Genomic DNA, 21,866 nt, shown 5'->3' with positions numbered 1-21,866 from the left:
GGCGACTTAAACCTGTGTCCTCTCCAGCGGCCAGCAGGGGGCGACTTAAACCTGCGTCCTCTCTAGCAGCCAGCAGGCCAGCAGGGGGCGACTTAAACCTGCGTCCTCTCTAGCAGCCAGCAGGGGGCGACTTAAACCTGCGTCCTCTCCAGCAGCCAGCAGGGGGCGACTTAAACCTGTGTCCTCTCCAGCGGCCAGCAGGGGGCGACTTAAACCTGCGTCTCTCTAGCGGCCAGCAGGGGCGACTTAAACCTGCGTCCTCTCTAGCAGCCAGCAGGCGGCCAGCAGGGGGCGACTTAAACCTGCGTCCTCTCTAGCAGCCAGCAGGGGGCGACTTAAACCTGCGTCCTCTCTAGCAGCCAGCAGGGGGCGACTTAAACCTGCGTCCTCTCCAGCCAGCAGGGGGCGACTTAAACCTGCGTCCTCTCTAGCAGCCAGCAGGGGGCGACTTAAACCTGCGTCCTCTCTAGCAGCCAGCAGGGGGCGACTTAAACCTGCGTCCTCTCCAGCGGCCAGCAGGGGGCGACTAAAACCTGCGTCCTCTCTAGCAGCCAGCAGGCGGCCAGCAGGGGGCGACTTAAACCTGCGTCCTCTCTAGCAGCCAGCAGGGGGCGACTTAAACCTGCGTCCTCTCTAGCAGCCAGCAGGGGGCGACTTAAACCTGCGTCCTCTCTAGCAGCCAGCAGGGGGCGACTTAAACCTGCGTCCTCTCCAGCAGCCAGCAGGGGGCGACTTAAACCTGTGTCCTCTCCAGCGGCCAGCAGGGGGCGACTTAAACCTGCGTCCTCTCTAGCGGCCAGCAGGGGGCGACTTAAACCTGCGTCCTCTCTAGCAGCCAGCAGGCGGCCAGCAGGGGGCGACTTAAACCTGCGTCCTCTCTAGCAGCCAGCAGGGGGCGACTTAAACCTGCGTCCTCTCTAGCAGCCAGCAGGGGGCGACTTAAACCTGCGTCCTCTCTAGCAGCCAGCAGGGGGCGACTTAAACCTGCGTCCTCCCCAGCAGCCAGCAGGGGGCGACTTAAACCTGCGTCCTCTCTAGCAGCCAGCAGGGGGCGACTTAAACCTGCGTCCTCTCCAGCGGCCAGCAGGGGGCGACGCCAGCGGCTGCAGAAAGAAGTGTGATTGTATAGAAGTCTATGAGAAAATGTTTCTACCTCTCAGCTGATTTATTCCCTCAGTAAACACTTTCCTGATGAGTTTATGGTCTCAGCCGCTAGTTTCAAGTCTTCTTCAAGACAGCATGATGTTCATTTTGTAAATTATCGTCCGATTTATTTTAAAATAGACCACAAAGCAGGGGAGGCTTTAGGGCGGGGCTACAAGGTGACTGACAGGTCGCTACCATGGCGACAATCAGGATAGAGGCGACTCGTATTCGCTGCTCTGTGCACATTTAACCAGCGCCGCTGAAAAAAATCATCAGGAGTCAGCTGCTCATTTTTCAGTTTGTATGTTTTGTTTTAAGCCTGTTTGTCGCTAACCAAAATTAGCATCCCAGCTAATATCAAAGCTAAGATAAATTACAGATGCAGCTAGCTAACCAAGCTAGCTAGCTCCACCCTCTCATCCAAATATGGTCACGTCCGGTGCTGCTGGTTGCAAAAAAATCAACATGGCGGCCAAAATGACAAACTAAAACACAAACCAACGGGTGACGTCACGGCGGCTACACTCACTTCTTTATACCGTCTGTGGCGTAAAGTCAGTTCAGTTCTTCCTCGTTGGCATCAAGGGCGTCACTTTCTTTACATGAAGGGAAACATTAAATTCAGGTGGCAGGTGACACTTCAAAATATAGAACAGAAGTGGAAGTAGAATCAGGTTGCTGACGATGTCCATCTGTTTCTTCTATATTTGCATTGCATGTTTTGTTATTGAGAAAATAAACTCACCTGAGTTATTGAACATTTCTTGTTGCAAGATTATTGTTTTAACAATTTTTTCAAAAAGTGACGTGGACGTGTCCCTGGTGTAAATTACACCTATGATTGGAATCATGAATGTTTACATATTGTTGCGAGTGACTCCTGCTTTGTCCCCTCTGGTTAAATCTCACTCCAGCTGCAGTAACTTTAAGTTTACACAAGGTCATTCACACTGTGTCGGACTGCAGCCGAGCTTCTTTACTTTCCGGGATAGTGAGCAGAGTGAGACATCACGGCATCATCCTCCTCACCGGATTGGTCCTCGCGGGAGTGGAGGCCCCGCCCCCTGCGCTGCGTCACGCAGAGTTAGATAATAAACAGGAATGAACATACATGCACATTTAAACAGGAAGTGGATGTGTTTGTCTGAGCTGCAGCTTCTTCTTCTGTGTTTTTATTAATTTTGTTTCTCCTCAGACTGAAGCTGATTTATATTCTGACCTGCTCGGTTCTTTTTGGAACCTTTTCTCTTGTGTAGGTCACATACAAAGAAAGTGCATCATTATTAATATTTCATTAAGGAATAAACCAACCTAACCTGCAGTAAACGCTCTGTTTTACAGTTTAAAACTTTATGAAAGCTACTAGTAACTATTCCCATCTTACTAGTAGCAATTGATTAGACAGGCCTACTAGAAGAAGAAGAAGATATACTTTATTTAATAATAATATAACTCAGTGTTTTCACTCTGTTATTATGTCAGTATCCACACAGGTCTGAAATACACTCGTGCACAAACACGACCCACAGCAACACGGAGAGATGTCAGAGTGAGGCGGCTGCCAGTCAGAGTGAGGCGGCTGCCAGTCAGAGTGAGGCGGCTGCCAGTCAGCGCGGCGCCTCTGAGCAGAACAGAGTGGTGATCAGTGAGGAGGATGGCGGTGTCCTCAGGGCGTCTAAGGGAAGTGGTGGGTGAGCAGCTGGTGCAGTCGATGGTGTACAGAGTGAGTGTGATCTATATGTTCAGGATGCACAGGTTGGTTTTTCTTTTAAACTCCAGGACTCAGATCATCTGTAACTGAGCCCCCTCAGCGCCCTGCTACCACCGCCGGCACATTCGCACCGACGCCATGTGACATTTTGCTCATTTCAGTGTATTTCTCTTGCTGAAGAGGTTTAACGAGACGCGGTGACACTGAGTCAACCAAACTCCGCCCAGTCTTTCACCTGTGGCCTCGTTCAACAAATACAAAGTAATGATACACAAACTTAGACCATCAGATTTACTGTTTGGGGAAAATTTTCTTTGTATCACTTCAAAACTTTAAACCTTAAAAGTGTCGCAGGTGCAGCATTTGTTATTCTAACTGGTACATTTGTGAGATTCAATATTAAAAGTCACTCTCTGGCTGCATGACGTGACAGCGACTGCTAAAGAAAATGGTCCAGTTTTGATCAATGTTGGCCTGTTTCTTGTTTATTGAACAACTGCAGCAGCAAGTTGCTGCAGCAACTACTACTACCTGAACATGTTCTGCAAAGTACAGGGGACCTACAAGTGGATCTGACAGGATGTTCCTCCGACTTCCTGTGAGTGTCTTGTCTGAAAAGACAAAATGTTATTTTTCCCATCCTCCACGTACTGTTTCTGTTCTGTGCGTCTCTTAAACATGGGAACGGGCTGAACCGGTACCGGGGACGTAACCGATTTTCACTGTTCTAGCTGTTTTTCGTCCAAAAACAGCGGTGCTTTGTGTCAACAGAGACAGTCTGGCGGGCCGCCATCTTGTTTAGATCGGCTGCGGTCTTATGGTGCGTTCCAGTTGACATGGGAAGTCAGAATTTCTGAGTTCAAAGGTCAAAATATCAAAGGGAACGCCCCCTTAAGTCGGAACCCCGACTTTGTGATCCAAGATGGCTGTCGGGGCATCAACAGTTAGTGAAAGCTGTAGTTTATACTGTTTATTAGCACTTCTGTGTACTTGTGACTCATAAATGTTCGTACACAAAGTGCTGTCGTATCAACAGCTAACCTGGCTAGTTGTAAACAAACAGCTGGCCGAGCGAGATTTTCCGACTTGTTAACTGGAACGCCATCAACTGTGTGACGTGTGACGGCGTTCCCAGCTCCGACTTCCAAGGTAAATGGAACGCAGCGTTAAGTTTCATTTCTGTCATCAGATTGAAGTGGAGAAGAAGAGTGTGATGTGGCGGAGGCGATCTTTATCGGCCTCTGCTGGCGACCCGTAGAAGCTACAAACTGAGCCACTTGCAGCCCTGCAGGATGTTCTGGTCTCAAGCTGTGGGCCTGGAAAGTGTGGGAGTGCATTTGGTCATTTATATTGACTGTTTGTATCAATATTTCAATGTTTTGGAAGCTTTATGTTATTTGGAACGTGGTTGTGTGGAGAGAAATAATGTTTTGAAGAAAATTCCCAATAAAAGTGAACATATAAACAGTAAATATGGCCAAAACATGGACATTCACCTGGTATATTTTTGAAAGATTGTGTAATAACTGTTGTAGATTAGTTTCTTTTCATCAGATTTACAGTTACAATTGTATTCTAGGTGTATTAGAAGATATTCAGGTGCATTATAATCTACCTTAGGATGGTTTTGATATCATATTTTTTCTCTATTGCATCTCCATGTCATCTGTAATGGTAAAATAAATATGTTAATGTCCATTGGATTTATGTTCCTCAGCTTCTGACCTTTCAAAGGAGACCAGAGTTATGCATCTAGGCCAAATGGTTGAGGAGATATTACTGATTTATTTTGGGTTTGTTATTTTAGGCATTTTTCCTGGAAATAGGTCCACGTGGTTAAAATTCAATCCCCTCCATGCATAGCTGTGGGTTTATGAACACAGAGTAAAAATACTTTGTGTACATAAATGATCTGCTGTTTCTGGATTACTGTCATAACCCCCCCACCACCACTCTGCACTGTACTTCCTTACATTCCACCAAGCTAACAGTACTCTAAACAGTAAGTACGTTACACAACGTCATTGGACAGTTTTCCTCTGACGGCGTCAACCAGACGACTTCGTACTCGCCTGAGGAGTCTTTAAATTCCACACCTTCTTCTTCGCTGAGCTCCGACACCTCCAGAAAATAAGGTAAAGATATCAATTATATATTTATATACCGTTTATCAAGTAATGCACTGGGTTCTCTTTTTCTTATCTCTGATGTTTGAGTCTTCTTCTGAAAATACTTCACTACAAGTAAAAGTACTGCGTTCAAAACGTCCTCAGTAAAAATATCAATTATTTACTTTTCCCAAATTATTTAATTTCCCAAAAAATATCAAAGTAAAAGAACGTCATTCAAAACAACTCGTATTGCAGTAACGTTTTTCTTTATTATATCTGATGTGTATTTAAAATCCTCCTGCGGCAGAGAAAACCTTCCAGATTTGAACAACGTGTGTTGAACAGCCGGTTTACAGGTTTTATTTGGCTGCATTTACAGCAAGTCCCAGACACTCAGATGATACAGAAACATTAAGAACTGAATAATGAGAATACACTTTATTTGTAATGCACTTCACATTTGAAACAAATCTCAAAGTGCTACAGTTAAGATCATAAAAGCATCAATATAAAATACAAATAGGTCGCAGGGTTGATTAAAACTCATATGTTCTGCTAAAAAGAAATGTTTTTAGTAGTCTGCGGGGCCTTCAGATGGTCGGGGGGTCCAGATCCAAGGAGAGGCAGAACAGAAAGCCCGATCACCCATGGTGCTGAGCTTAGTCCTGGGGGGAAGGAGGTGGTTTGAGTTTGTTGAGTGGAGGGATCGTGTTGTAGTTAGAAGGGGGAGTAGTTCTTTCAGTTTGGGGGGGGGGGGGCATTTCCATAGATGCACTGGTGGGTGAGGAGGGAGACCTTGTATTCAGTCCTAGCTGAGAGGGGAAGCCAGTGGAGTGAATGGAGAATGGGTGTGATGTGGTCGTAATCAGGATCCTTGCAGCTGTTCATTCCAATGTTAGCGCCTCCTACTGGTAAGATACACTGGCAGGCACGACACCCTCCTGATCCCTACGTGATTATTAGGGCCCGAGCATCAACCATGCAAGGACCCTAATGAAACTGAAGGAATTCTTTGTCTTCTTCTTTCAAACATGCTTGAAAACTCACAAAATTTTGCACAAAATTCAAGTCCCATGGAAATTTACACGTCACACGCTTTTGTGCGTGGGCGTGGCAAACTGGCTCGCTAGCAACCCCTAAAATGCACGTTTCTCCGAAATGCACAAAACCTTTGTGGCACATGTTTCATGCCAAGATGCACCAAAAAGCCTCCTGGAGCTACGTACTAAGCCCAACAGGAAGTCGGCCATATCAGACGTAATGGTCATTTTTACCGATTTACAGGTTACGTACTTTAACAATCTCCTCCTAAAGAGTTAATCTGATCAGGTAAAAATTTTTGCTGTGCGCTCTGAAGACATTGATGATGAAAGTTGTGCTATCTGTGCGATTTCCTCAAAGGGTGTGTCCGTGGCGTGGCGTTGAAAATCAATGATTCGCCCTGAAGCAGGTAGTTGTTGTAACTTCACTGCACATGCTCGAATCTGTACCAAACTTTTCATGCTTGTTAACAGTCCCGCCCTGAACATATCTACAGTTATTTGATTTACGTGAAATTTTCATGCTGGGACATAACGTGTTATGAGCAGGTGCTCTCTAGCGCCACATAGGGGATACAGTCAGAGCCGCACCAACGCCCGCCCAGCGCTGCTTGCAGCTTTGATTTATTATTTTTATTATAAACTGACTATTTATTAGATAAAAAAAATCATGTCAGACCAGAAAGCTGAAAATCTCACAGATCTTTGTGAGAGCATCTTCTCCTCTGCAGCTTCGTGTTCACTGTTTCAGTGCCTCCTGAGTTAAGGTTGATGGTCTCTCTGCATCCTTCCTCTAGCAGGTCCGAAGCCTCATCATGGCCGACTCCTGCAGAACTGCGGACGATGCGAGGGTCGCATTTCAGTCCTGTAAAAGTCCTGATCCAGAACATCGTGTTCAGTTCTACGACACCTGGACAGAAAACTACGAAAAGGTCAGAACCCGGTCTCTGATCAGGTTTAATGGGGACTTAAAGCGGCAGTAATCATGCTTTTCAGTTTTGTTATTTCTTGCTTGTTGTTTCCTGATTCTGTTTTCTTTCTGTGTATAGGTTTTATTTTATTTATTAGTTTATTTGACAGGGACAGTGTTCATTAATTAACATTGCTGCAAATGCACCAGCATTAGCCAAAAGGCTATTTTTCATCCGTTGTCCCTGGACAGATCTTAAAATTGTCTACCTAAACAAAAACAACAAGATTACAGTGAACAATACAAATATAAAAGAGCAGTAAAACAGATATAACTCTTCAAATCCTGATGATAAATACAGTGTACAAGTTTGCTATAATACAGACATTACACTGTAAAGTGATGGCTCTTCTGTCTTTTCTCCCTGTTAAATCCATCCTCGTATCATGATCCTGTCTGTGTGTCTTGTTTGGGAGTCTGAGTTTAGTTCCATGTCCTTAGTTCATGTTTTGGTAAACATTCCTGGTCCTTGTTTTGGGATTTGGTCTCCTCTGTACTCTGTGTTCTAGTTCTGTGTTCTCATTTAGGTTCTGGTTCTTTGTAACTTGTGTGTGTTTCTGTCTTCTTGGTTATTCACTCTGCCCCATGTCTGCTTGTCTAGTGTTCTCTCTGTTTCCCCCTGCTGTCTCTCTGTCTCGTTAGTCCTGATCCCGCTCACCTGTGTTGCTCCCGCCCCGCTCGTTAGTCCCTGTGTACATGTATGCCTGCTTGTCTCTCCAGTCTTTGTCACGTCCTTGCGTCTAAAGTTGAGTGTTCCTGCCTGTTCCTTGTCTTCCTAGTTCTGGATTATTCCCTGTGTTTTGGATCACCTTGTGTTCTGGACTACCTTTGTTGGACTTTGCCTCGGGCTCCTTGTAAGCCTGTTTAAGTTAGTTTTTTGAGTTATAAACATTTTTGGACTGCAACCTCCTCGCCTTGCCATTGTCTGCATTTGGGTCCTCGCCCCAGTCTGCACTCAGCGCCCCAATCCGTGACACCTCGTATCGTTTCATGCTTTACTTCCTGCTCTACTTTGACATCTTCCGTCTCTGTGTTTGAACTTTATTTGCCGTCTTTGTCTTCCCTGATTACCTGATGTGTTTCCCCTGTTCACTTCCTCCCTGCTTGTGTGCTCCTGTGTTTCATCTGCTCACTACTTTTTGGTTTCCCTGCTTGTTTCTGAGAATGGACTTTGTTTGAACTTTTGCCTGCCATGAATCTATGATTTTCCTTTTGTTTAATAAATTACAAGAACTGCATCCTGCTGGTCTGCGTCAGCATCTGTGTCCAACCTCCTTGTTTACCTGTGACAGACAGAGCGGCCGATAGGTGGCCTGCAGGTTAAATAAAGTAAAGCGAACATCACACACTGAGGTCAGGAGCTCGAAGCAGCCATCCACCAGAAAGTTTTACGTGACCCCCCCATTTTGTTTTTTATAGAGACAATGTACACTGCTACACATCACGGGACACATGCTAATGTTAGCCAAGAAACAATGAAAGCAACAAACAGACACATGTTCAAGCATTTAATAATATCTATCTGATCAACTGATACATGCATAAAGTTTAGCATGTCTCTGTCCCCAAAGCAGAGCTACAAAATGCACAATAGAAAAAAACAATAGAAAGATTTGATGTCTATGAAGATTCTCATCCAGGTCATAGTTCTCCAACGAAGATTAAAATCAAGGGCAACTGGACTTGGTTGAAGATACTGGAAGACGTTTCGTCCCTTATCCAAAGGACTTCTTCAGTTCTGACTGACTGGCAGGGAAACTCAGCTATTTAACCTCAGTGGGGTCGTTGGCCCGGGTCATCGATACCGCTGGTTCGTTAGTGTTCCTTGTTGCTGTGACGACAGTCGTTACAGTCGTTAAGACTACCGGTGGCCAAGACTGAACGACCATCGTTGGTATCTTCACCTGAGGCCAATAGGTTACGTTTGTTGAGTTTCCTGGGAAGTGATGAAAGGACAGCATTGTAAGTGGGGGATAAGTGGTGGCGTAGACCCCCTCCCCTGTTCAATGACGGCTTCTCCACCCTGGTGTAGATGCTTCCTTGACACCTCTTTCAAACCATCCATCTTCTCTGTCTAAAATGTGCACCTGGTGGTCCTCAAACGAGTGTCCTCTGTCCTTCAGATGTAAGTAGACTGCAGAGTCTTGACCTGAGGAGTTGGCCCTTCTGTGTTGAGCCATGCGTTTGTGTCGTGGTTGTTTAGTCTCCCCAATATACAGGTCTGTGCATTCCTCACTGCATTGGACCGCATACACTAGATTGCTTTTCTTGTGTTTGGGTGTGCGGTCTTTGGGGTGGACCAGCATCTGTCTTAGTGTGTTCTTGGGTTTAAAAAACACAGGGATGTTGTGTTTGTTAAAAATCCTCCTGAGTTTCTCTGATACTCCAGACACGTATGGAATCACAATGTTGTTGCGTTTGACCTTCTTTTCCTCCTCCCCTGTAGTTTTGTTCTTCTTGGATCTTGTGGCTGTTTTCACAAAGGTCCATTTAGGGTATCCACAGGCTGTAAGTGCCCCCTTCAGGTGCTTCTGTTCCTTCTCTCTGGCTTGGGCGCTTGTTGGTATGTTTTCCGCTCTGTGGTGCAGTGTTCTCATGACCCCTAGCTTGTGCTCCAGTGGGTGGTGGGAATCGAACAGTAGGTATTGGTCTGTGTGTGTGGGTTTTCTGTAAACACCAATCTGCAGGCTCCTGTCCTCTTCAATGTGTACAGCGCAGTCCAGGAAGGCCAAACTGTTGTTGTGAACATCTTCTCGTGTGAACCTGATGTTACTGTCCACAGAGTTGATGTGTTCTGTGAAGGCTTGCACTTCCTGGCTTTTATTTTGACCCAGGTGTCGTCCACATATCTGTACCAGTGGCTCGGTGCTATTCCTCTGAAGGAGTTGAGGGCTTTATTCTCCACTTCTTCCATGTAGATGTTGGCCACAATCGGGGATACCGGTGAGCCCATGGCACAGCCATGCTTCTGTCTGTAGAATCCACCGTTGTACTGGAAGTAGGTGGTGTTTAGACAGAGGTCGAGTAATTTGCAGATTCAGGGCTGAGTCTAGTTCTGTTGTCCAGGGTGTTGTCTTGTGTTAGCCGTTTCCGGTTTCTACTGCCTCTATGGTGGGGATGCAGGTGAACAAAGAAGTCACGTCATAGGATACCATGGTTTCATCTGGATCCAGTTTTAGTCCTCGAACTTTGTTTACAAAGTCAATAGAGTTTTGGACGTGGTGAGGCGTGTTTCCCACCAATGGAGCTAAGATGGTGGAAATGTGTTTGGCAATGTTGTAGGTGTTGTAGTTTTCGTCAGTTAAACAAAGCGAATTAGCTTCAGCTAAGAGATTAGGTGAGTTTTTCCATCATCACCCATCGTTTTCAAGAGAAATATTTAACTTTGGTGTTTTAGATTTGCTTTGCTGGATGTGGAAGTTGGCGCTGGTTGCTAGGGGTTTTCTCTCTCAGACGACCAAAAATCAAATTAAGCTATTTATGACGCCCAGAAGGCCAAACTTCCCCAAAACAAACTTACATCAGCAGAGCTTTGATTGATGTCGGCACAGAGCTTCAGGCCTGCTGCAGTCGGTCTCATCCTGAGAAAACTCCAGCTGAAGATTCAGAATCAGGTTTGAATCTGACACGTCTTTTAAAACAGGATCACTCCCTGATGAGCTACAGAGCCCCGTACCTGGCCGTAGACGCCCTGTCTGAAAACTTCTCTGGGAGTCCTGGAGAAGCTCTGGTCCTGGATGTCGCCTGCGGGTCTGGATGGGTCGCTAAAGTGGTGAGACCGTTAATGTTATTAAACTCCAGTTTCTAGAGCCTGTTTTCACATTTCTTTTTAGCCACGCTTCATTGTGGAAGTACAGAACATCTAAAGGACAATCCAAAGCAGCTCTGTTTTTTCTTCATCTGTCAGCTTCTGTAGTTAAATACCGTAAAACTTCAGTTAAAAGCCCAGTCTCAATTAGAAGCCTGTACCTCTTAGTGGCTTGGTGTGGCTGCATGTTCTGACACGGTCTCAATTATAAGCCTGGGCTGGTTTTTTATTGAAGTTCTCTGGATGTATAAAACCTCTTAAAGCCCACCGGGTCGCACCCACGTGCAAATACATATGTTTAAACTTAAACACTGTGGCCCTGCTACACAGCGATAGATCTGCTCTATTTCCCGCATTTTAGTTGTTTAGTTCATTTTATAGAAACCGTGAGCACCGAAGTTGAATTCATTCAGATTTATCGCCCGTCTCTGTGTGTAGGCAGGATGAGTTCAGTGATTTAAGCAAATTAAAGCTACAATCTGAAGTCTTAACTAGAGTTCAACAGACCTGAGATCTGCTCTGAGCCGTGGTTTTATTATTAAGAGTAGAGAAGTGATTTACTGAGGCAGCTTCTGCGGGAGACCTTTCGAAATAAAGATTACAGAAAGAAGTCCTCTGACTCCGGCTACGGCGCGTTACGGCAGCGCCACGGTTTCGATGCGTCCTCAGCCCGGCGTCAAAGTCGACTCAGAAGCGTCTCAGAAGCGTTATTAATTTGTCCTTTATGTGCTTCTGCTACCTTCTTCACGGCTCTATGTGACCCCGTTTTGTTCCGTCAACTTCAGGCTGCAGCAACTAGAATGGCTGTGATTAGCTGAAGTCCAAGTCAGTGGACTTCAGGCGTTATTCTTGTTGTTGCTGGTGAGGACCAGCCGGCCATATTCAACTCCTGCAGTAAAACAGCATAACACCAAGTTCTCATCTCAGGGCATCGAACACGCTTTTTCAGTCTTTCTCAACGCGTCTGAGTTTTCAGCGTCTGAATGAGACGGTCATATTTCTTCCTTCCCTGCCCCTTCGTCCTTGTGCATTGTCTCATGCTTCACTTCCTGTCTCTGCTGTTCCTGTCTAGTTTAGCTCCCCGGTGTCCCGATTACCTGACGTGTCTCACCTGTCCACTCCTTCCCTCCTATTTAAAGAGCTCAGTTCTCATCGTTTGTCAAGTGTTCCCCTGCTTGTCTCCATGTTTGCACCTTTCTAGATCATTCTACCCTGTGTTGGATTCCTTGCCTTTGTGTGGACTTCTGCTTCGCAATTTAAACATCATAAACTGCACCTGTGCTTCCTGTGGCGAGCATTTGTATACACATCTCTGTTTCCTGCCTCGGCACTTGGCCAACCCGGACAGAGACGCCTTTAGGTTTAGGAAAGATCCTGATTTTGTCACCAAAACGATCGGGTTTGAGGTTTAATAAGTACAGCATGTAACGGTGGGCGGGTTACATCGGAGTCACTTGGAAGCCCAGGGATTCTCATACGGACCCTGAAACCTGACAAAGCGTCGGTATTTGACACCCTGAGATGAGACGGAGCTCGAATAGTGGGGCGCAGACATGATGGCCGACTGTCCAATCATTTTCCTGAACACACAAACGTGCTTTATTAGAAACTATATCTTTAGTTTCTGTGTCAGTTTCTCCTCTCGCTGTGTCAAAGTCAGACTGCTGTCTAACGGGTATTTATAAGGTTGGACAATTTCAGTTTGCAGTACCATTCAGAGTGTGGAGGGCAGGAAGTAAGGGTCCTTCAAAATAAAAGCCATTTTGTCCCGTCAGTATTCAAGTTCAAAATTAAAGGCCGATTGTCATGTTGCTAAGAGTTGAAGAGGAGACAAATGCAGAAAGGAATGTGTCACTAAATGATATTTAGTCTGCTTGAGATCAGATTGTATGTATCGTGTCCTGTGGAGGCTGCAGTGTTGTTGTTGTTAAAGTCTCAGACAGATCAAACTGTGAGCATTCACCAGAATCACTATCGCTCGTCCTCTGAACATCTTCAGTGGCTTTCACGTAAACGTGGAGATGTTCAGCTGCAGACGGCGCTGATAAATAAAAAGTCTGCAGAGGTCAAAGGTCAGCGCTGATGTTGGTCGTCATCTCCTTTGAGTGCTCAGATGGTTGAACTGGGCTTCAGGCACTTTGTTGGCGTGGACGGCAGCAACGGCATGCTGGAACTAGCTGCTAAGACTGGCCTCTATCAGGACCTCAGACTGGCCTTACTGGGACCACAGCCGCTGCCTGCACAGACCGGTACACCACACTCACACTGCACACTCACACTGAAGCACTCACACTGAAGCACTCACACTAAAGCACTCACTCTGATGCACTCACTCTGAAGCACTCACACTAAAGCACTCACACTAAAGCACTCACTCTGAAGCACTCGCTCTGCACACTCACACTGAAGCACTCACACTGAAGCACTCACACTAAAGCACTCACTCTGAAGCACTCACACTAAAGCACTCACTCTGATGCACTCACTCTGAAGCACTCACACTAAAGCACTCACACTAAAGCACTCACTCTGAAGCACTCGCTCTGCACACTCACACTGAAGCACTCACACTGAAGCACTCACACTAAAGCACTCACTCTGAAGCACTCGCTCTGCACACTCACACTGAAGCACTCGCTCTGCACACTCAGTCTGAAGAACTCGCTCTGCACACTCACTCTGAAGCACTCGCTCTGCACACTCAGTCTGAAGAACTCGCTCTGCACACTCACACTGAAGCACTCGCTCTGCACACTCGCTCTGCACACTCACACTGAAGCACTCGCTCTGCACACTCGCTCTGCACACTCACACTGAAGCACTCGCTCTGCACACTCAATCTGAAGAACTCGCTCTGCACACTCGCTCTGCACACTCGCTCTGAAGCACTCGCTCTGCACACTCAATCTGAAGCACTCGCTCTGCACACTCGCTCTGCACACTCACTCTGCACACTCACTCTGAAGCACTCGCTCTGCACACTCGCTCTGCACACTCACTCTGAAGAACTCACTCTGAAGCACTCGCTCTGAAGCACTCGCTCTGCACACTCACACTGAAGCACTCGCTCTGCACACTCACACTGAAGCACTCGCTCTGCACACTCACTCTGAAGAACTCACTCTGAAGCACTCGCTCTGCACACTCGCTCTGCACACTCACACTGAAGCACTCGCTCTGAAGCACTCGCTCTGCACACTCACTCTGAAGAACTCACTCTGAAGCACTCGCTCTGCACACTCGCTCTGCACACTCACACTGAAGCACTCGCTCTGAAGCACTCGCTCTGAAGCACTCACTCTGAAGCACTCTCTCTGAAGCACTCGCTCTGAAGCACTCACACTGAAGCACTTGCTCTGCACACTCACTCTGCACACTCACTCTGAAGCACTCGCTCTGCACACTCACTCTGAAGCACTCACACTGAAGCATTTGCTCTGCACACTCACTCTGAAGCACTCGCTCTGCACACTCACACTGAAGCACTCACTCTGAAGCACTCGCTCTGCACACTCACACTGAAGCACTCACTCTGAAGCACTCACTCTGCACACTCACACTGAAGCACTCACTCTGAAGCACTCATTCTGCACACTCAGTCTGAAGCACTCGCTCTGCACACTCACACTGAAGCACTCACTCTGAAGCACTCACACTGAAGCACTCGCTCTGCACACTCACTCTGAAGCACTCGCTCTGCACACTCACACTGAAGCACTCGCTCTGCACACTCACACTGAAGCACTCGCTCTGCACACTCACTCTGAAGCACTCACACTGAAGCACTCACTCTGAAGCACTCACACTGAAGCACTCACTCTGAAGCACTCACACTGAAGCACTTGCTCTGCACACTCACTCTGAAGCACTCGCTCTGCACACTCGCTCTGCACACTCACTCTGAAGCACTCGCTCTGCACACTCACACTGAAGCACTCGCTCTGCACACTCGCTCTGCACACTCAGTCTGAAGCACTCGCTCTGCACACTCAGTCTGAAGCACTCGCTCTGAAGCACTCGTTCTGAAGCACTCGCTCTGCACACTCACACTGAAGCACTCGCTCTGCACACTCGCTCTGCACACTCACACTGAAGCACTCGCTCTGCACACTCACTCTGAAGCACTCACTATGAAGCACTCACTCTGAAGCACTCACACTTAAGCACTCACTCTGAAGCACTCACACTGAAGCACTCGCTCTGCACACTCACTCTGAAGCACTCACTATGAAGCACTCACTCTGAAGCACTCACACTTAAGCACTCACACTTAAGCACTCACTCTGAAGCACTCACTCTGAAGCACTCACACTTAAGCACTCACTCTGAAGCACTCACTCTGAAGCACTCACACTGAAGCACTCGCTCTGCACACTCGCTCTGCACACTCACACTGAAGCACTCACTCTGCACACTCACTCTGAAGCACTCACACTGAAGCACTCGCTCTGCACACTCACACTGAAGCACTCACTCTGAAGCACTCATTCTGCGCACTCAGTCTGAAGCACTCGCTCTGCACACTCACACTGAAGCACTCACTCTGAAGCACTCACACTGAAGCACTCGCTCTGCACACTCACTCTGAAGCACTCGCTCTGCACACTCACACTGAAGCACTCACTCTGCACACTCACTCTGCACACTCAGCGCTGATCGTTCAGTATGATGGTTCTGTTCTAATTCACCTTCATTCCTGCAGAAAGCTTCTGTTCCTCATAAGATTTGAGGAATGAGAGTGAAAGGGTTCTAATTACAGAGCAGGACTTCCTGAGTCCTTCAGTCCTCCTGAGTCCTCTCAGTCTCAACGAACTCGCTTCTAACTCTTGATTCACTGAATCAGGTCTCATCGTTTAGACTCAGGCAACATCTCAGTGAGTAAAAACTTTAGTGACGAAGGAAACAATCAAATATTATCTAACACTACACGACACACCAACATGGTCGTTGTCACCTGACTTCTTCTGCCCCTAGACGTGGCAGCCTAACAGAAAACATGGGTCGCAGTAAGCTGCTGCATGACGGACCTTAACGAACGTTTCTCTGCTGAGGACGAGCTGACTCACTCCCGACAGAACCTCCTGGATTAACTTATTTTAACCCAAATTAAGATAATTTTCCTAAACCTAACAAAACTGCGACGGTTTTGAAGGCGTGCACACAGAAATATTCCTATAGCTTTTAATAAGCGGGAATATCTGATCATGCTAAGCTAACTAACGTTATTTACTCATTCAGTCAAATGTTATCAGCAAAACGTCTCATACTTTGAGTTTAAGAATTTATTAAACAGCTTTTATCACGTTCCAGGTCAGCACCTCTGTCAGTGTCAGTGTCTGGCAGTTAGTGGCTGTAAATATGTACTGCAGCTAATCTCGACGATGGAGCGAGTCATTGAGCTGCAGCCTGTTTGACGACGACGATCAGCTGCTGGCGGCGGCTGCTGTTCATCTGATGCTTCGTGGTCGTATAGTTTGAGTCTTCCTTCTACCTGTGACAACACACCTTCTCAGGTGTGATGAGAGGAAAATGATTCCAGGACAAAGAAGCAGCAGACAGTAAAAGTGAATCTCTGACGGTTTAAAGTTCTGGAAACTGATCCTTCTCCCTCCTCTTCTCCTGGTTTCAGGTGTGTTTGATGTGGTGATCATCGTCGGTGCTCTGGATGCTGGTTTCGTACCGGTCAGTGTCGTCAGGGAGCTCTGCCGCGCCGCCAAACCAGGTAGCCAGCTAACAGCCATTAATGTGACTCTGCACCTGATTCACATTTTGCAGGTAGCTGCAGTCGCCATGGGAACATCGTTATGGTCATTACCTGGAAAACTCTGCTCTGAAAACAGCTCGTTTGTAGTCCAGCCACTTCCCTTTCATCCCTGTGACGTCACAGGGATGAAAGTTAAAACTTTATGGATGAAAGATACTTGTTACAGATTAATAACTCACCGCTCTGAAACTCTCGCTCCAGTCCATGTTGCCAAGCTGGTCGGCAACACGTACAGCTGAACCCGAGCTGTTTACCGGCTTCTCGCCGACCCGCCCTTCTCTGCTTCTGATTGGCTAGTAGTCCTTAACTTGGAACTGAGCATGTGCAGCTCCCAACAAAGATCATTTAGAGACAAGATGTATCACTCCATAGCTAAAACGAAGCCTTCAACACAGGGTGAAAAGAGGAGCTGCAGCAATGTGCAGTATGACAAAAATATAACCATGGAAACCTGCTCTGGTACAAACTCTAAATAAGATGAGGAACCTGAACATGAGCAGAACACCACCTCTTTAAATTAGTAAAATATAAATATCATGGAGACAGAGGGGAGTCTTGTTGGTGCAGCTCAGTCAGCCAACCAGCAGATGGTGACGATGTTGCAAAGAGCAGCACCTTCACTGTAGATATGTAGGTGAAATGGAGCTCTCAGAGTCTGTAGCCTATCAACGTTGAGATTGTTTGTACGTCACTGAGGCTTCAGAGCGTTGTGTGGAGAGGACCGGGCAGAGCGGGAGATTGAAAATCTGCAGGCCGGCTGAGAGCTGCTAAACTTGGGCTAGAGGAGCAGGGAGCAGCGCTGCAGCTTTCGGAAAAATAAACACCCGTGGTAGGACTGGACTTTGCTCGCAACTACGCCGTTTGCTCGAGGGAGGAACTTGGAGTAAACTGCTTTTATTAAATTAGCTTTTTACTTTAGTTTTTAGGATTACAACATTGATTTATCTTCACTGGAGCTTCTCAACAGCTAGATTCTGTGCACATCCGGCTCCAGTGTTGTTGTTGTTAGCGTCGTTAGCTAGTCAGACTACGACTTCATATTTATATAAAAACCAGACAAAACTGGACATTACGTGGAGAAAAGAAAGCGAGGAGGTTGAACTACCTGGTGAGTTCAGAAAACATGTGACTGTAACTTTATTCCAGCTGTCGTTGTACTTTACTGTGAACAGGTTAGCATAGCATAGCCCTGATCGAACCAAACTCCATTCAGAAAACAAACATTTTAGAAGCTGCTGTCTTGCTGACAGACCTGACAAAGCATCAATTCATATGTTTAACAAATCTGCATCATGTTGTTGTTATTTCAGCATCAGTTTGATCCGTTTGTTGCTACTTAATCACAGCAACATGTTTACTTTGGGTTCATACAGCTGGAGTAATGGCGAGTTGTGTTTATTCACGTTATCGCGTTAAAATCGCCTTCTCGCGTGAACACTTGCAGCGAATGTACTCACGCGAGGAAAACATCGCGAGGAGAAAATTCACGTTTGGTCTGAAAGCACAGTTAGAGTTTTTTAAAGTTGAATACTTCAGAGTCTTCATTGAGTCACCTTCAGACCTCTGTGTCCAGGATCTGACCACAGCTCCGTGTGCTTTCTGCAGGAGGGTTGGTCTGCATGGCGAGAGGCGACCACACAGGAGGACCAGCACAGCGGTACAAGCAGGACCTGGAGAGAGAGCTGCAGCTGATGCAGGAGGAGGGACTGTGGAGTCTGGTAGGACTCAAACAGACAGACAGATACATGGAGAACCCACACCTGAACCCTGAGAGAGACAGGAAGCAGCTGCAGGAGGAGCGCTTCATCAGCGGGACTGTTTACCTGTACGAGAAATCCATTGATCCATCAAAATCAACTAACCAGAAGTGATTCAACAGAAATAAAGGAAAATCCAAAACACTAACTAAAAATGGGTTTCAATGTTTCTAAGTCTCAGAGGGAACTGGTGGGGGGGGGGGGGGGTTAAATACTGATAAGCTGATTGGAGGATGAGACACAGGTGGGTCAGGTGAGTAGGACAGGTGGGAAGGTCTGAGGGCACCAGGTGGAGACACAGGGGCTCAGATCAGAGGTGTGAAGAGACACTTAGAGGCGTCACGATACGCGATATCATGTTCATGAGAAGGAGACAACAGATCCTGAAACAGTGTTTTAAAGACGTCCTCGATGCAGAGATAGATGAGCTCTGCGGGACACACAACACTTCATCTCCTGCATTCTGCTGAAAGTTTCTGCACCAATTTATGGTGGAAATGTTTTTATTTGTATAAACGGAAACACAGGATCTATAATATATCTAACAGAATCTAAGTGAGTGCAGCTCTCAGATCTGTTTCTCCTGTTAACATCGTCCCTGCTGAGTCATGACTTAGTCTTCCCTCCTCTGTTGTCATGTTCACAGCGAGAGAACGGAAACCTGGTCTAAAACTGTCAACAAGTTGTTAAAGTTACTGACTGCTGCTGCACGTTTGTTTCTTTCTTTCTATATTTTAATTTCATTGACTGTTTTCTTAATGTGCAAATAAACCTTTTTAAAGGCTTTTAACAAATTATGCTTTAAAAAGTGGTACAAAGTACAAGTGGGGACAAAATCAGTTATTTGAAAAGGTGGCGGGGACATGTCCGCAGCGTCCCCGGTGTAAATGACACCTCTCTGAGGGAAAGTCAGAATCGGGAGTCTTCAGTTTTAAAGCGGAAGGATGAATCTGAATGTCAGTTAGACAGAAACTGATTGTCTCTGAGCCTGATGCTTCGTCTGTCTCGCTGGGTTTTAACTCGCCGCCTTGAGGGAACGCTCTGTCAGAACATGACAACAGCGGTGCTGGCGTGGGACACGTGGACGGGTGTTATTGGGGAAGTAAAAAGCGAGGTTGTAATTTTGCAAGATAAGGTTTCACAGAAGAAGAAAAAGAAGAAGGAAGGAAGTCAGAAAATGACTTTTCACAATCAGGAGTCACTCAGCTCACTTTCAGAGCAAGTCAGCATCAGCAGGCTTCCTAATGATGGCAGTTTGGGACAAAAAGGTTCTCTGGGGCTTCGTGTTCCTGCTGGCAGGTAAGATCATGATCCTGATGTTTGTGATGCTCTGTTCTGGAGAAACATTTTATCTGCTGCTGGTCTGACCTCTGTGGATCTGTGCAGTGTTTTATTATCATAACCTCTATCTATATATATATTTATACCAGCAGAGTCCCAGTGAGACACGGGGACAGACAGAAAACACATGTCAGGAGACTCATTTTGAGTCCGTTTCACAATTTAAAAACATTTACATACTAATGTTTCAAACTAACGTCTTTCATTTTGGATTTAAAAACATTTAACGAGATTAATTCTTGAGTTTCAGAACCTTTTGCCACGTGTTCCATGCAGATGTCTTTTGTTTTCCACTTTAAATAAATGCTGATTTCCGTACAGGTTCTAAGTGCTGTGTAAACAAAGATCAGATGAGCACGGAAAGTAAATAAATGTGAGATTAAAGGGCTGCTTTCCCGTGATCGTATCATTAATAACAATCTAATAATATACAGAATAATAATGTGACGTATTTTACTAATAATACTTTTTGTTATTTCCTGTTATTATAAGGATTTTAGTACTTCTACTCTCACTGATTATCTGACACGCAGCATTTCTTCACGTTCTCACTTCCCTTCCTGTGTCTGTCTCTGAACATTATTACAACACGTCCTCTCTGTGCTTTAACTTGGTTTAACATGCAGAGTTATCGCTGAGGTTATAATGAAGTGAAAAGCTTCTAAATGAATCGCTGCAGGAGTTTGTCTGAGGAGTCTCTCTTCGCTGCCCGGGAGCCTCACACGATAACTGACGTAGCGTGAGGGCAAAACTCACCGCAGAGCCTCTTCCTGACGAAACCAAACAACCGCAGATTCACAGATGAGACAGTGTGTGAATACATAAAAGGACATACTCACTGTCCAGTGCAGTGACGTAAAGCTTTTCTATAAGACACGACGTGTTGTTTTAACAAGAACAAAAGTCTCATTAATTAACGCTGGTATGAAGTAAGAACAAGAAGACGCTGTGACTCTTAATGAGGTCTTCAGGTCTCTGTGTACGTTTGTCATGAGGTGACGCACATCTGAGGAACAAAACACGTCAATACAGCGATCTACAAGTAACAATAGACAGCAATAAGAGCTGTTAGCACGTCAATGTGGTAAATACCTGAAGTAAGAGTTAACAAAAAACTGCAGTCAACACAGGAGGCAGTGAGCAGATGGAAGAAGAGCACAGGAAGTGCGTGTTGGAGCTGTTATCAGAGGAAGTGTTCTCTGAACTGTTTTGTCCTGTTGTGTTAATATTTGATCAATAACCAGAGGGAACCAGCTGCAGCTTAACTCTGTATCATCATCCAGAACAGACTTCCACACGCTAACTCTTGGCCTCGGATGTAAGCTAGATATCCAGGCCGCGTGCTAACGTTAACAACTTATGTTAGAACAAACAAACAATTATTTCAGTTGTTGTGTTCTCTCGTGTTTTTGGAAAGACTATAAAATACTAATTGACGTGTGTTTCACTTTGACAGTTAAGCAGAGAAAAGACTTTAATGCTGTGTTGCATCTACCTTGGAAGTTGGAGTTGGGAATGACGTCACATCCGAGCTGACCGCATTCCAGTACAACAGACTTAAGTTGGAAAACCAAGATGACACCTCTAGTTAGGATTACCAGCTGATGACAACATACATACAGACTTTTATCCAGAGTGACTTACATTTGCGGAACAAACAATCATCAACAAAGCATCAAATACAGCAGGAGATCTACAGCTGACAATACATACTAGTAAGAGCTAATAGTACATTGCATCAATGGGGTAAATACCCAGGGAAGGAAGTGAGAGTTAACGAAAAAGTGCAATCAAGGTAAGAGGTGTTATCAGAGGAAGTGTTCTCTGCAGAGTGTTCAGGAGCTGCCATCAGAGCAGGGACGCCCCTGCTCTGATGGCGTGCGGCAGCTCGTTCCACCATCGTGGCGTCACAGGTGAGAACAGATCTGAGGTCGCTTTGTGTGAAGGGATGGCAGAGCCAGGCGGCGTTCATAAATCTGCAGTCCCCTCAAAATAACTCACTTTAGTAGCCAGCGGTTTAGACATTAACGGCTGTGTGATGAGTTATTTTGAGGGGACAGCATTTATACTGTTCTACAAGCTGCACGCTCGCTACTTTACACTGGAGCACTGGCACTTCCACTGGTGATGACGTGTAAAAAGTCAAATTCTAATTCAAATCAGCTTTATTGGCATGAATGTATAGCAACAATAGTTTATATATAAAACATAAGGACTA

The 21,866-nt window shown here is 46.0% G+C and overlaps 1 protein-coding gene across 1 annotated transcript; it reads left to right on the top strand.

The window, feature by feature from the left end:
- The first annotated feature begins 4,813 nt into the window (after positions 1-4,813).
- Positions 4,814-18,457, top strand: LOC119881818 (methyltransferase-like protein 27). The gene is made up of 6 exons (XM_038691925.1): positions 4,814-4,992; positions 6,806-6,940; positions 10,622-10,750; positions 12,900-13,035; positions 16,416-16,508; positions 18,156-18,457. The coding sequence occupies exons 2-6, from the start codon at positions 6,824-6,826 to the stop codon at positions 18,419-18,421; spliced, it is 741 nt and encodes a 246-aa protein (XP_038547853.1). The 5' UTR covers positions 4,814-4,992; positions 6,806-6,823; the 3' UTR covers positions 18,422-18,457.
- Positions 18,458-21,866: the final 3,409 nt, after the last annotated feature.

The sequence above is a fragment of the Micropterus salmoides genome, unplaced genomic scaffold (genome assembly GCF_014851395.1).
Source record: "Micropterus salmoides isolate LMB-PRFRI ecotype aquatic unplaced genomic scaffold, ASM1485139v1 Ms_hic_scaffold_2722, whole genome shotgun sequence".
Classification (NCBI taxonomy): domain Eukaryota; kingdom Metazoa; phylum Chordata; class Actinopteri; order Centrarchiformes; family Centrarchidae; genus Micropterus; species Micropterus salmoides.
The sequence above is the reverse complement of the archived record's forward strand: the minus strand, read 5'-3'. Positions and strand labels throughout refer to the sequence as shown.